At 39.9% G+C, this 13,297-nt stretch overlaps 1 protein-coding gene across 1 annotated transcript in view; it reads right to left on the reverse strand.

Moving 5' to 3' along the window:
- The window catches only part of hace1 (HECT domain and ankyrin repeat containing E3 ubiquitin protein ligase 1), a 38,071-nt gene that overhangs the window by 18,394 nt on the left and 6,380 nt on the right, over window positions 1–13,297 (reverse strand). Inside the window, exons 5-15 of the mRNA XM_053326676.1 lie at window positions 12,415–12,490; window positions 12,157–12,288; window positions 11,407–11,489; window positions 11,133–11,229; window positions 10,905–11,006; window positions 10,664–10,770; window positions 8,804–8,954; window positions 7,317–7,391; window positions 4,789–5,099; window positions 424–492; window positions 179–266 (exon numbers count right to left, since the gene is read on the reverse strand). Coding sequence (XP_053182651.1) covers window positions 179–266; window positions 424–492; window positions 4,789–5,099; window positions 7,317–7,391; window positions 8,804–8,954; window positions 10,664–10,770; window positions 10,905–11,006; window positions 11,133–11,229; window positions 11,407–11,489; window positions 12,157–12,288; window positions 12,415–12,490 — 1,291 coding nt within the window. The remainder of the gene's footprint in view (window positions 1–178; window positions 267–423; window positions 493–4,788; window positions 5,100–7,316; window positions 7,392–8,803; window positions 8,955–10,663; window positions 10,771–10,904; window positions 11,007–11,132; window positions 11,230–11,406; window positions 11,490–12,156; window positions 12,289–12,414; window positions 12,491–13,297) is intronic.

A 13,297-nucleotide genomic window follows, 5' to 3' on the forward strand; every position in this document is an offset into this window, starting at 1 on the left:
TATATACTGGATATCAACATGTGTCACTGAGTGGCAGCAGCTCATTCACACAACAGAAGAAAAAAATAGGGTGTCAATCAAATGAATTGACATATGAAAAAGGTTTAAGGGGAGTTGTGTGGCTGTAAATAATAATACATTTAAAAAACAGCTAATAAAGTAACCAAGTACATCTCACCTGGCCCTTAATGATATGCATGAAGCGTGACATCAGCTCTGGACACTCTAGCAGGAAGTGGAAGTGGTTGAAGATGATCTTTGGATTCCTTAAAAAGGGGACGCAAAGAAACAAGACAAAGGGAAGTTAGAGAACAAAGAGAGAAGTGGAAGTAAACAGAGAGGAAAGAAGTTGCTAAATCAATACCCGGTCTCTCGGTGCTGTGTGAGGAGGTTGATATATGGCAGAGCGCCACATTGACTCACCTGGTTACAAAACACTTCAGCACCTCGTCATGCTTGCAGACAAACTCAATGAAGCGAGGGGACGTCATTCTGGGAGAGGAAAGGAGGGAGGGTGGGAGGTAAGTGAGAAAGATGGAGTGAGAAAGGAGAAGAGATGGACAGCAGCAACAACTCTGCTACAGCATCAGTTTTACAATTAGATGTGGATCGCTCTGTTCTTTCTGAAACAGCAAAATATTTACACTGAAAATGAAATGAAGTCATAATATAATGGAGATTATTTACAAATGCGTATTAGTCTGGGACCTCTCAGTTCATGTTTGATTTCAAAAAGGGTGTTACAGTTGCAGACCAAAATGTCTCTGTTAGTAATTAGACCCAAAACTACCGTGGCAGAGAAGTGCAAAACAACAAAGTGTGTAACACTTTTACAAAGCTTGAGACAAATTTACATTTTGGAAAACATTTTTACACTTAAACAAAATGACATGAGCAAAACAGGTTTAGCAAGTACAAAACAAATTTACATTTTAGAAAACAATTTGCATTGCAGTTGGTTCATTCATGAGTTAAGCGTTGTATAAATTCCACCACCAGGTGGTGCTGTAGAGTCAGTAAGAAATGAGTTGTGAAAGCCGAGAGAGAAGAAGAAAACTGTTCAGTGTTTTACACAGCATGAGAGTAGCAGCTGATAGACATGTATACATATAGTACATGTCTATGGTTTATCTCATAGACACACACATATATATATATATATATATATATGTCTATGGTTTATTTAGCAGCTGAGGAAACATACTGGTGGACTTTCGCCACTCACTTTATCGCTTCTGATATTTGGTACATTCCCGTTCCGTGAAGATTGTGTCATTTGTGAAATTGTTTCGGGACCGGTAAGTGTTTCGCTTCTTGTAAATTTGTCTCAGCACCTTGTCAATTTGTTTTCTAAAATGTAACTTTGTTTTGTCCTTGTTAAAAGTGTTTTGGTCATGTCATTTTGTTGTATGATATAAATGTAAATTGTAAAAGTGTTTCACACTTTGTAATGTGCACTTCCTGGCCACTGTACACAACCAATCAGGGCAATGAAACCTAGGATGTAGCGCCAAGCCACACATGTAAATTGGACAATGCTTTGTCAGTTTTGAAGAAGTAAAAAAATGGTGGCCTGGACACAGACTTTCTCATATATATATATATATATATACATACATACATAAACAGTACACCAGAACAACAGAAATTGACAATGCAGTAACAGAATCTGGATACATATTAGATGTGCTGCAATGGACAGACCTCTGCAGACTGACGGTCACAGGTTCTGCACTAACCAATAAGGTGCTCCGATAGAGTTTAGCAACATTGGCCAATCACAGTATGGTTTCCCCACGTGGGCACCCCCCTGTACATCCCCTCGCACGTAGAAAAAAGGTTTGTGATTGGCCAGTCATGGGCTAGGGTGGGTGGAAATGTGAATGGGGCCAGACATATCTGCCACAGCAAATAAAACATGAGCTTGGCAGATTGGTCTGGTGTCAGGATAGTGAACGGGGTGAAAAGGGGAAGAGCAACAAAAACTGAATGACAAACATCTCATTTCAGCAGGCATGTCAATAACAAGCCTCTATTGGCTGTTAATTAAGCATCCTCAATGATCTAATTGCGTATAATTATGGGCCTGGTGAAGAGTTTAAACAAAGAGGGATAAATGTGGGAGCAAACAGGAGGTAAATGAAGCAGGGGAGCTCACAGTGGGAAGTGGAGGAGGACAAGCTGTCCCAACTTCTTGAAATGTAAGAACCAAGACAAGAAGTGATCATTTAGATTAGTCTGTTGTTTACTGAATAGGTTTACTGATATATGTTATATCACCAATCATACCTCAACTATACAATCTTCTCCATCACTATTGGAAATGCTTCACCCTCCACCACCCCTCTTACCTGCGCCATGCTACATGTGTCACAAGGGTGTAGATGTTTATCACACTAATCTGATTTATATTTGTCCAACTGCTTGGACTGCTATGTGTTAGCCTGACATTGTGTATGAGAGCGTGGGTTGTATTTTATTTGTGGCAGACCAATAAGGACACCCTGGCTCTGTGGAAATAAAAGCAAACACGACTTCTCCTCACAAGCGCTGCAATCTTCTGTTCTTTGATTCTTTGACCCTCATTCCTTCACTAACCTTGTTGGTATATACACACACACACAAACACAGGTTCAAAAGCTCACACGTGCTACTCTATAGTCAAAGATGTGTTGCTGAGCAACAGTGATACTCAGCTTAGTCCAACGCCATTTTAGTGATCAAAGGCACGTGTTGGTAGTTGGCCCCCATTTAACCACAGTGTCTGTTAAAATCTTATGGTCAGACCATGACATGTAGTCTATGTCTGCCAACTTGTCCCTCCTCCTTCATCTCTCATTGTTACTTATTGCTAATAACCAAACCTGCTTCTACTTAGTCCTGACATTGCCATAGGGCTGGGCGATATGGACAAAATCAAGTATCACAATATTTTTGACCGAATACCTCGATATCGATATTGCAACAATAATGTAGAGATGATTCTTGATGCTTTCACAGAATATTTACACTATGAAATGTTTGTTAAATAATCATTGGTAATGTGGATATAATGACAAAGTGGGTAAAAGGTAAAAAATAACACAAGCTAGAGCTAGAACAGTCCATTAAGTTCAGAAAATTACATCATATTACAGTAATGCAGCCTTTAAAACCAGGAAAAGACAACTCTAATGACATATCACGATATTACGATATCCAAAATCTAAGGCGATATCTAGTCTTATATCACGATATCGATATAATATCGGTATATATTGCCCAGCCCTACATTGCCATACTACAAAAACTCTTACCAGTCACTCTTTTTCAGCAACTAGTGGCACTTTTGTCTAACTAATTCCAAGGGCCCCATCTTGCGGTCGGCGCACAGCGAATGGCGTGCGTGGCACATGTGTCTTTGTTAGTTTCCCCCGGCGCAGTTGTCATTTTCTCACCCTGCGCCCACGTTGTCTAAATAGCAAATGCACTTTCATTGGTGGCACGTCGCTATTTTGAGGCAGAGGAAAGTGATTGAGCTACTGACCAAAAAAAATCAGGTCTAAAGTCAATGGCCCTGTAAAAAATGGAGAGTGCCGTTGTGGACAGTCCTAACAACCTATGAAAGTCTGTAGCCTCTGATGCTGCACAGAGCGCAGTGCCATTACACACAGCTGATCACTGTTTATTAAATCAGCTGATGACACCAGGCTGCTGCAGTATAACCACACACACCTCTACAGTCATCAGACTGGTTGGTTATATGTTCATATTCTTCCTTTATATGAATTAAATGTGAGGTTAGTAGCTCATCAGCCAACTTTCAGGAAAAGTAACTCATGTTATATTATTAAAACACATTGCTGGGTAAATGTTATAATAGCAATCCGCCAATGTGACAGCGCTCCTTGATATTTAAGGGAATGGGAGATGACACTGTGATGGGTTTACCGAGTGTGATTAACACGCCTATGATTAATGAGGGGACTTAAGTCCATCCCTTTTAGACCATGCGCCTGGCACAGTGACCATTTTTCCGCCGTTAAAATAGCAAAAGTGGATTTGGACCTTGCTTGCTCGATCCAGATTCCGGGAGATTGTGTCTCATTTGTGGGCGTCAGGGAGCCGCTATCAATATACGGGAGACTCTTGCATGTATTCAACGGCGAAACCGAAATTAACCTACACCGGAGATTTGAATGAAGCCGGTGCTTCTTCAAACTTTTCTCTGTCAACTTCTCCGCTAGTGCTGGCCATGCCTTTTTGTCTTCTTTTTTCCACCTCTGTGTGTGAGCTGCACCTTGAACCTGCTCCAGTTACTGTGTGAGAGGGGTTGAGTGGGTGGAGGCACAACAGTGATTGGACATTAACTCGCGGGGAGGGCTTTTCACCTGCCTGGACGGACGGACGGACAGACAGACACACACACAGTAGTCTGTAAAGCATCAATGCAAAATGAATTGCGAAACCGAAAACCAGCGGTCCATAAGGTCGTATTGTACCGTGCAGAGCGGACCGAATGGTTCAATATTTTACCGAGTACCGTTGCATCCCTAATTAGTAGTAGTAATGTCAGCTCCTCCACAAAAGACTGTTTTCTGCAGTATATTGGTAGGAACTTAAGGTCTCTTTAGATTAGAGCTAATATTTAACGGATGGCTAGAGATTTCCAATATGTTTCTTACTATCAACAAATAATACAATCTTTTTACTTTGTACTGAATAAGAAATAATAAAAATATAGACATTTGCCATCATGTTAAACCTCCTTATTCTACTAAATATGACCGCAAACAGATGAATACAGACCCTTGTGGCATCTGACAGGAGCAGCACATGTAGAAGGCCTGGATCACAGCGCTGAGCCGATTGGCTGTCATGGAGATGACATCCTCCCCGTCAGCGTACGCCTCTGTTTCCATGACGATCTGACGGTCCAACGAGGAGGGGAGCTTGGGAGTGGAGCCGGAGTGGTCGACCTCCCGCTGTTTGAGAAGCAGAGAGGCTATCTCGCTGCTGGAGGTGGAGGAGGAAGAGGAGGGGTTCTTCCTGTTCCTGTCCAGCTCTGTGGAGATCAGCACCAGCCACTCGTCCAGAGAGTGCCACAGCAGCTCCAACGGCTGCTCACACACAGACAGGAGGTCAGAGGAAGACAAGGATCCAAGAGATAACAAAGAGAAGCAACCATTAAGGCATCACAAGAGAGGAATGGCTTTGAGCTTCAGGGCATCTGCAGGTTTTGTAAAGAGTCCTTCAAGGCTCTTTATTTTTTATTTGGGACCGAATTAAAGCCACTTTCAAAGAAACTATTTTCAAGGACCTGAAGACACCCTGTCAGTTTCACCAGCACAGACGTTTTTAAAGGAAAGGTTCCTACAAATGTCTTTTCAGTCTTACGCTAAGCTAGGATAACCAGGTCCTGACTCCAGCTCTTGGATAGAAAGTAATGGTTCAAAGTTTTGGGATTGATTTAGTCCAAAAACTTTGAGTGATTACTTTGGTTTTTAATGAATGAAATGAGCCAGAACAGTGTGTATCAAAATCACATCATGCCCCAAGAGGATGGAATCTCCGCTTAGGGTTGGGCAATATGACAATATATATTATAACTTCAGACTATAGAAATTTATCATCCATGTTGCTATTCTGTTTCTATTCATGTAGCCAAATCAGGTCACCGTACGAAATGTATATAAATATAAATATAATATAAAATGACATGTGATGGAAGATTTTGTCCATATGGCCCAACCCTAGCTCTATCCAAACCCACCACAAATCAAACAGCATCCATCATTTTGAAAAGCACTTTCTTCTTTTTAAACACCATCAGATTATATTATCCATCTTCCCATTCCATCAAAAAGTCAAGTTACCTCAATGAGACTTAAGAAAACTGAATCTCCAGTTCCATAGATCATATTTCCCAAATCTCAACATGTCAATGAGCCTCATTCACTATGTGTACAAATGCTCTCTTGCATGCACACAAAATGAGTGTGCATGCAAAATGACTGTCGGCTCATGACACGTGCACATCAGCTGATTTTGTTTGAATGTTAGTGAATCAGAACAGCCTGCTATTTGCAATCAGCGTACTGATACACTCTTTTTTGTCTTTATAAGAAAAACGTTTTCCTAGATGGAGAGAGCAGGGAAGTGGTAAGAGAAAAGCATGGGCCAAAAATGTGTGATATTGAAACAACAGTGTCCAAGGTGGAAGCCAGAAAGGGCAACCTTCTCCACAGTGTTTCCTGAAGACAGACTATAGTAAAAAATAAAAAAACAATTATTGGGTTGCAATAATGTGGAATATCTGGCATTAACCACCATGACTAGAGAGGTACATCAGAATCTTATATATAACCTGCATGTCTCAATACTGTAGCTCACTAATTAACCCTCCTGTCGTCCTCCCGGGTCAAATTGACCCCATCTCTTTTGACTGTTCCTTCTTTCCTTCCTTACTCCCTCTTTCTTTAATTTTTTTTTTCCTTTGTTCTTCCCCTCATCCCCTCTTTCTTTGCTCCCTCCTCCTTCCATACTTCTTTCCTAATTTCCTTCCTTCCTCCCTCCTTACTCCTTTCCTTCCTTCTCTCCTTTTTTCCTTCCTCTTTTCCTACCTCCCTCCCTCCTTACTCCTTTCCTTCCTTCCTTCCTTCCTTCCTTCCTCCTTATTCATTTCCTTCCTTTCTTCCTTCCTTCCTCCCTCTTTTCCTCCTTACTCATTTCCTTCCTTCCTTCCTTCCTCCCTCTTTTCCTCCTTACTCCTTTCCTTCCTTCCTTCCTCTCTCTTTTCCTCCTTACTCCTTTCCTTCCTTCCTCCTGTCCTTCCTTGACCCGAGGACAACAGGAGGGTTAACCAGATGACTACTAATGAACACTGGCTACATATGCACAATTACATGGCACCAGAAACTGGTGGGAATAGCCAATCATAATAGGCCAAGTCAATAAAAACAATTAAAGCCAGATTTGTTACATTTAAAAATGAGCATTTTAAGTAGTTATACTATTTCAATATTTTAATTATGACAATAATTGATGAGGATGGAAGATTGTCAATTTCATGTTTTTTTAAATACATTTGGCCAACGTATTAGTGAATGAATGGTTTTGCATATGGTTGTCTATTAAAGCCTTTTTTAATGCATGTGGTTATAATATACTCTGTATTTAGTTAGAAAGTGTGTGTGCACAGACTGAGAGCTTCAGGTAAGGAAACATAATGAATCATGCACAGTTGAAGCACAGCACTGTTCATGAATGAGGCTCAGTGTATTTGACATGCACAGGTTTATGATTTACTGCAAATATGAAATATGTCTGTGGCTCACATCTAAGAAAGGAGAACCTGTCCAGGAACACCCGTCTTTTTGTATCGTCTCCACATCCATCTGTCTCACACACATCTGCAACCAATGGAGTCAATTCTTATTGGCACACTGCTTTAGTTAGAAAACATCAAGTCAGCTCAGAGGAAACATGTGCCAGTGTTACTGACTAAGAGATAGAAGCAGAAAGAAATAGCTGCCAAAAAGGTACATTTAATTTATCAAGTCACATTATGCTTTGTTTTTTTTTCATTCTCTCTCTCTTTCTGCCTTTCTGGTCATGTGATCTGACCAGATGAGAGACATCAAACATCATTAGTCTTGTGTTAGTTTTAGAATTACAGCTGAAGCCACTTTGTGAAGATTTTTTATGTGATGACATAATCTTGAAAAACTTCTGATGGCATAAATTCATTCTGAGGTAAACCAAATCATCCTCCAATCATTTTAACTGCTTCATATAGTGTTGCTTTATCAGTAACATTAGAGCAGATTTTAGAAAGAAGAAGAAATAGAAGAAATAGTCCTTTGGGTGTTCTACTGAGCATTTCTGGCAGCAGGACGGTGTGTGTGTGTGTGTGTGTGTGTGTGTGGGACTCAGTCAATATAAAGTACAGTGTGTGTGTTTCATTCAGTTCAACAGTGTGGCTCCTTGATGTGTTTTTAGTAGTTTTTGGACAACGATGGAGCTCTATGACTAAGAGGAATAAGATATATCAGGCTTTGATACACACACACACACACACACACACACACACACACACACACACACACACACACACAATACTTACAGTATTAGTAGAACACATGCAATGTTGGTTTGTGTTTTTTCATGATATGTATTGACTAGAGCCCGATCGATATATCTCTCAATCAATATTATCAGCTGATACTGGCCTATCACAGATATATCAGTACTGGTGCTTATACTGTCTAAGATATGCACAAATGTTTTATTAAGATTTGAAGTATCTTTAATCCTATTTCCTAATTCAAGTTTAATACAAATAAAATTCCCAGTGAAGTTTACTCTTTCAATGTGCTGATGTCATTTTATAAGTTTTATAAGTTTATTCTTATACTGTAAAATATCATGCCTCCATTACATATCTTGTGTTTTATGTATATATCCTGTATATATAACATAACTGTATACTGATATTGGAATTTTTTAATTTCCCAATCTGTATCGGCATCAGCCCCAAAAATCCAGTATCGGTCGGGCTCTAATAATGACTAAATGAATCATGCAGAACTTGCTACTAAAAGAAGAAGTATGGAGATGACAGCTGCTTCTGGAGGAGCAGACGTGTCAGGTGTTGAAAGGTTCAAAGCTTACATTGTTCTAGTTCTAAATGTAAAACACTACAGACTAATAATACATTTTATCCCACCACCAAATAAATATTATTAAGTCTTTAAATGGGCCAAAGCCCAGCACTCTCAACACCTCACAGATGATAAACACTGCACACAAACCTTCCACTAACCTTAAAGACCTGGCTGCGAGGCGTCTTGTTGCCATTGTAGCCCATGTCGTTGCCGTTGTTGGGTGATGAAGGCCCAAGGCGGAACACGTGGCAGAAAATACGAACGATTCTCAGCAGACTCTTCATCTGAGCCTCGTAACTGCTGGACAGGCTGAGGAGAGGAAGAGGAATGATGAAGAACGTCTAACATTCCTTTAAGAGGACAGGTTGTTAGATGGAGGAGCAGAAGAGAGATTAATAACCTGCAATCTTTTACAACACTAACATAATGGATGTTTAGGCATTTTTACTTTAATGAGTCCAACTGAAAAAAGAAAAGGTTTGGTATCATTGTAGAGATGGTGATACATCAAAGCATGAGAATCTATGTTAAGGAGCATTGCAGCAGCTGTAGGCTTTCCCTCCATACGCTAAGGTTTCTAGGCTGGTGAAGGCCAGAGATGACACCTCGATAAAACTTTCATCATCAATTCAAACCGACGATCCTGAATCTCCTGTGAGACTCTTTAACAGACATTTTTTCTACTTTTGGAACAAGGTTTGAAAAAGGTCAGGAAGAGCACAATCTCACCGTGTGATTACAACCATAAAGTAACCTATGCAGAAGAACATGGGATGACATGGCAGACATGAGCTACCATAGAAACGCATATGTAAGAATGTCATGTGCTGTATAAACTTATGGTTTCATTCCATTCCTTTAGTTGAAAGTGGACAGTAGAGAGGTGACAGGAAATGAGAGAAGAAATCTTGGCTAAAGGTGAACCATGAATGTGATCACAGTACCTGACATGTGTCTTAATCTGTCACTGAAATATCCATGAAGCACTATTTTAAAAACAGTGAGTGTGTTACAGGCCAGGCTTATTTTCTATGGATTTTTACAACATTACATATGGATGATGAACATTGATGATTCATTTCTTGGATAGATCTGTTCAGTTTATAGTAGAGCACTATTATTCACCAGGCGCTTGCCATACAATCAGACATTGCACATCTAACTTTCTCTCTCCTATAGGTATTTAAAGTTGGGTTGAGATCTGGTGATTGTGACTGTCACAGTGTGTTATACTCATCTTATCAATCAGTCACATTCACTGAGCTGTTTCTGCTTGTACTGTTGTAACTGATAAAAAGTAAATGAACACAGCTCAAATACAGCTGACATGACTGAAATTGATTGATGTTAAACTGTCAAATAAGATAAGGTGTATTGATCTCTCTAGGGGGAAGTTCAAAATTGACACAATTGTAGCCTTGTAATGGTGAAGTGATCAAAATATTTAAAAAAAAAAAATAATAATAATAATAAAAAATATATAAAAAAATTAAATAAAAATAAAAATAAAAATAAAAATAAAAATAAAAATAAAAATAAAAATAAAAATAAAAATACAATAAAATAAAATAAAATAAAATAAAAAATAACTAAAAATAGAATACAATAAAAATAAAAATAAAATATACAATATAAAGAATATCTGTTCCTGGGATTAAACAGTAAGAACAGCCTCAGTGTTATTAGTGGGAGTGGGAGGTACTGGGAGCTGTGGTGTGGTGTTGTACAGTCTGATGGTTGATGTTTTGAAAGAAACCCTCAAGCACTTTGAGGCACATGGCTGATATCTAAACATAGACACAGATACACTCTACTCCAAACCTCAGAGATTCAGTACTGAGAGCTGGAACCACAGAGCTTTAAAAACAGAGCTTCCTCTTTGCTGTGTGTGTGTGTGTAGAGACCATGAAGATGAAGTGTTTTTGCTTCAGGAAGTCTGTTGTTCCTTTAATTAGTCATCTTCCTGTATATGCAAAATTAAACTAATATTAAAAAAAGTAAGATATGTACAGTTATACCTGAGCAGCTTGTGTCCATTGGTGGTTGCAACCTCAGCAAGACTGGTTAAGATCCTCTGATAATGACTGTCACTCTGCTGAGAGACATGCTCCAGAACCTGCCTGAGCTACACACACACACACACACACACACACACACACACACACACACACACACACACACGTCAACAGAAGTGTGCGTACAGGGCTTATGAATGAATGAATGCATGAATGTGTGAGTGTGCAGACATGCTGCTCATACCATATTCTCTTTGATATCATCATTCTGTGTCATCTGGATGAGAGTCTGGAAGAGTCTGCCGTGGTGCTGGATGAGGATCTCACAGGTCTCCCCGTATCCTCCCTGAACACACACATACACACACACACACACACACACACACACACACACACACAGAAGCCCAGCATGATGTATATGCATGTACAGAGGAAACAGGCTGATGTGTATGAAAGGTGTTCAAATGTTCACCTGCACACACAGATCCATAGGAGTGATTCCATTCTTGTCAGCGATGTATTTGGCACCTCTAGAGAGCAGGATCTGTGCTGTGTCTCTTTGGCCGTGACTACAAAATAAGTTTTTACATATTTGAGTATTGAGTAAATGAAGCAGTCCTTGTGTATTCTAAAATATAACTGTCCTCAATATTTCAGTAATCTGACATGATTTGAATGAATAACTGGAAATCCTTTTTTTTTTTTTTTAAATGACAGGAAGACATCTATTCATGCATCTCTATCACCTGCAGGCAAAGTAAAGAGGTGTTGCTCCGGAGACATTTGGTCGGTTGATGTCGGCTCCGCTGTCCAGAAGACACAGCACCGTCTGACCACACACACACACACACACACACACACACACACACACACACACACACACACACACACACACACACACACACACACACACACACACACACACACACACACACACACACACACACACACACACAGAGAGAGAGATGTGTCACTGACACACTGGACAACAGGAGCCAGTGATTGGTTTTAATGTGTTTAGAAGAAAATGTCTGAATTCACTTTACACGGTCTTTAATTGTAGACTGTATTACCTCGTTACATGTAAGCATAACAATAAGTTTCAGGGTCCCTTAAAATTAGTTTTGTAATCTGTTGTCTATTTTTTTCAACACTGTCTTGGCCAATTTTTCTATCATAGGTGCTGTAAAGAGCAGCCAGCCAATCACAATCATAGCTACAGCTGTAACCATAGCGACATGGTATTCAATCACAGCCAGACATAAGCAGCCACAGCAAAGTGTGCATCTACTCACACTGTGCTCATCTGCAAATATGGATCAAAATAGAATGCCAAAAAGTAATTTCAAAATAGATGTCCCACAGTGCTTTGCAACATGTTGAAAATGGTTTGCACTGCTGGTAAAACTTCCTATTTAAAGGTCTAAAAGCCGAGAGGCAACACTGAGTCCCATCCTCTCACTAGCACATTTTTTTTTATTTTGTAATGGGCTCACAGTTTTGTGTCCGTTCTGACAGGCTACATGTAAAGCTGTCTGCCCCATCGCGTCCTCCACATCCACATTAGTCACATGTTGGACCAGATCATGGAGAAGCTCAGTCCGCCCGTTCACTGCCAGCCAGTGGATCTGCAGCACAGCAGCAAAGAGACAGGAGGTCATTAACCAGCAGTCACATAGAGTAGATCACATTAGTATTACAATGATTTGAAGGCATTGAGTACAACATGAGGCAGAGGATTACAGTCCACTTACTGCAGTCAGTCCCTCATTGTTGCAGATGTTAACATCAGCGTTGTATTCCAGCAGTTTGCCCATACACTTCTTCTGTCTGGAGGGAACAGTGGAGGAAAGAGTTCAGACATCTGATAATCCCACACAGTCTGTTTCATGTTGTTTCACTAATTTTAACCACCATGAAGATCTATCTACATGCATGCTTGTTCAGACTCATGTTTGTTCAGTGGAGTTTCCTTGTATGTGTTCACATGTTCACAGTAAATCTGATTCTGATACAACACAAAGTTGTAACCATGACAGCAGACAGGATGCTTTAGATATTACTTCTTGCTGAAAAGAAGCTACAGATTAAAAAACATGGATGTTTTACACACATGTTCAACCCAGCGGCACAGAAGATCTTTACAATGACCACAGGTTCATGATCAGTGTCACCAACTCAGCATCTGACTAAATGTAAAATACTGTCACAATCTGCCCTTCTGTTCCTGTAATGAGGCAGAATAATGGCCAGAAAAGTGCATTTGACCTTTGACCTCTTGGATATAAAATGCCATCATTTCATTTTACTCTACTGTGTGGACACATTGAGTCCAAGTGGATGTTTTACCAGATGTAATGAATTTCCCTCCAGGTATTTCTGAGGTATCGCATCAGTTCATCCTCAAGTCCAAGTGGACATTTGGGCCAAATTTAAAGAAATTCCCTGAAGACATTCCTGAGATATCAGGTTCATGAGACTGGAACAAATGGACAACCAAAACATAACGCTGACCTGTTAATGACACATCACACTTATATTTACATCATGTAAACAGTTTGATAAGTTCCATTTGTTTCCAGATGTCAGTTACAGTCTGTTTCCCTGAGTCTGCTCACCTCATGTTTTCTTTTATTA

This window comes from Scomber japonicus, chromosome 10, assembly GCF_027409825.1.
Source record: "Scomber japonicus isolate fScoJap1 chromosome 10, fScoJap1.pri, whole genome shotgun sequence".
Lineage (NCBI taxonomy): Eukaryota > Metazoa > Chordata > Actinopteri > Scombriformes > Scombridae > Scomber > Scomber japonicus.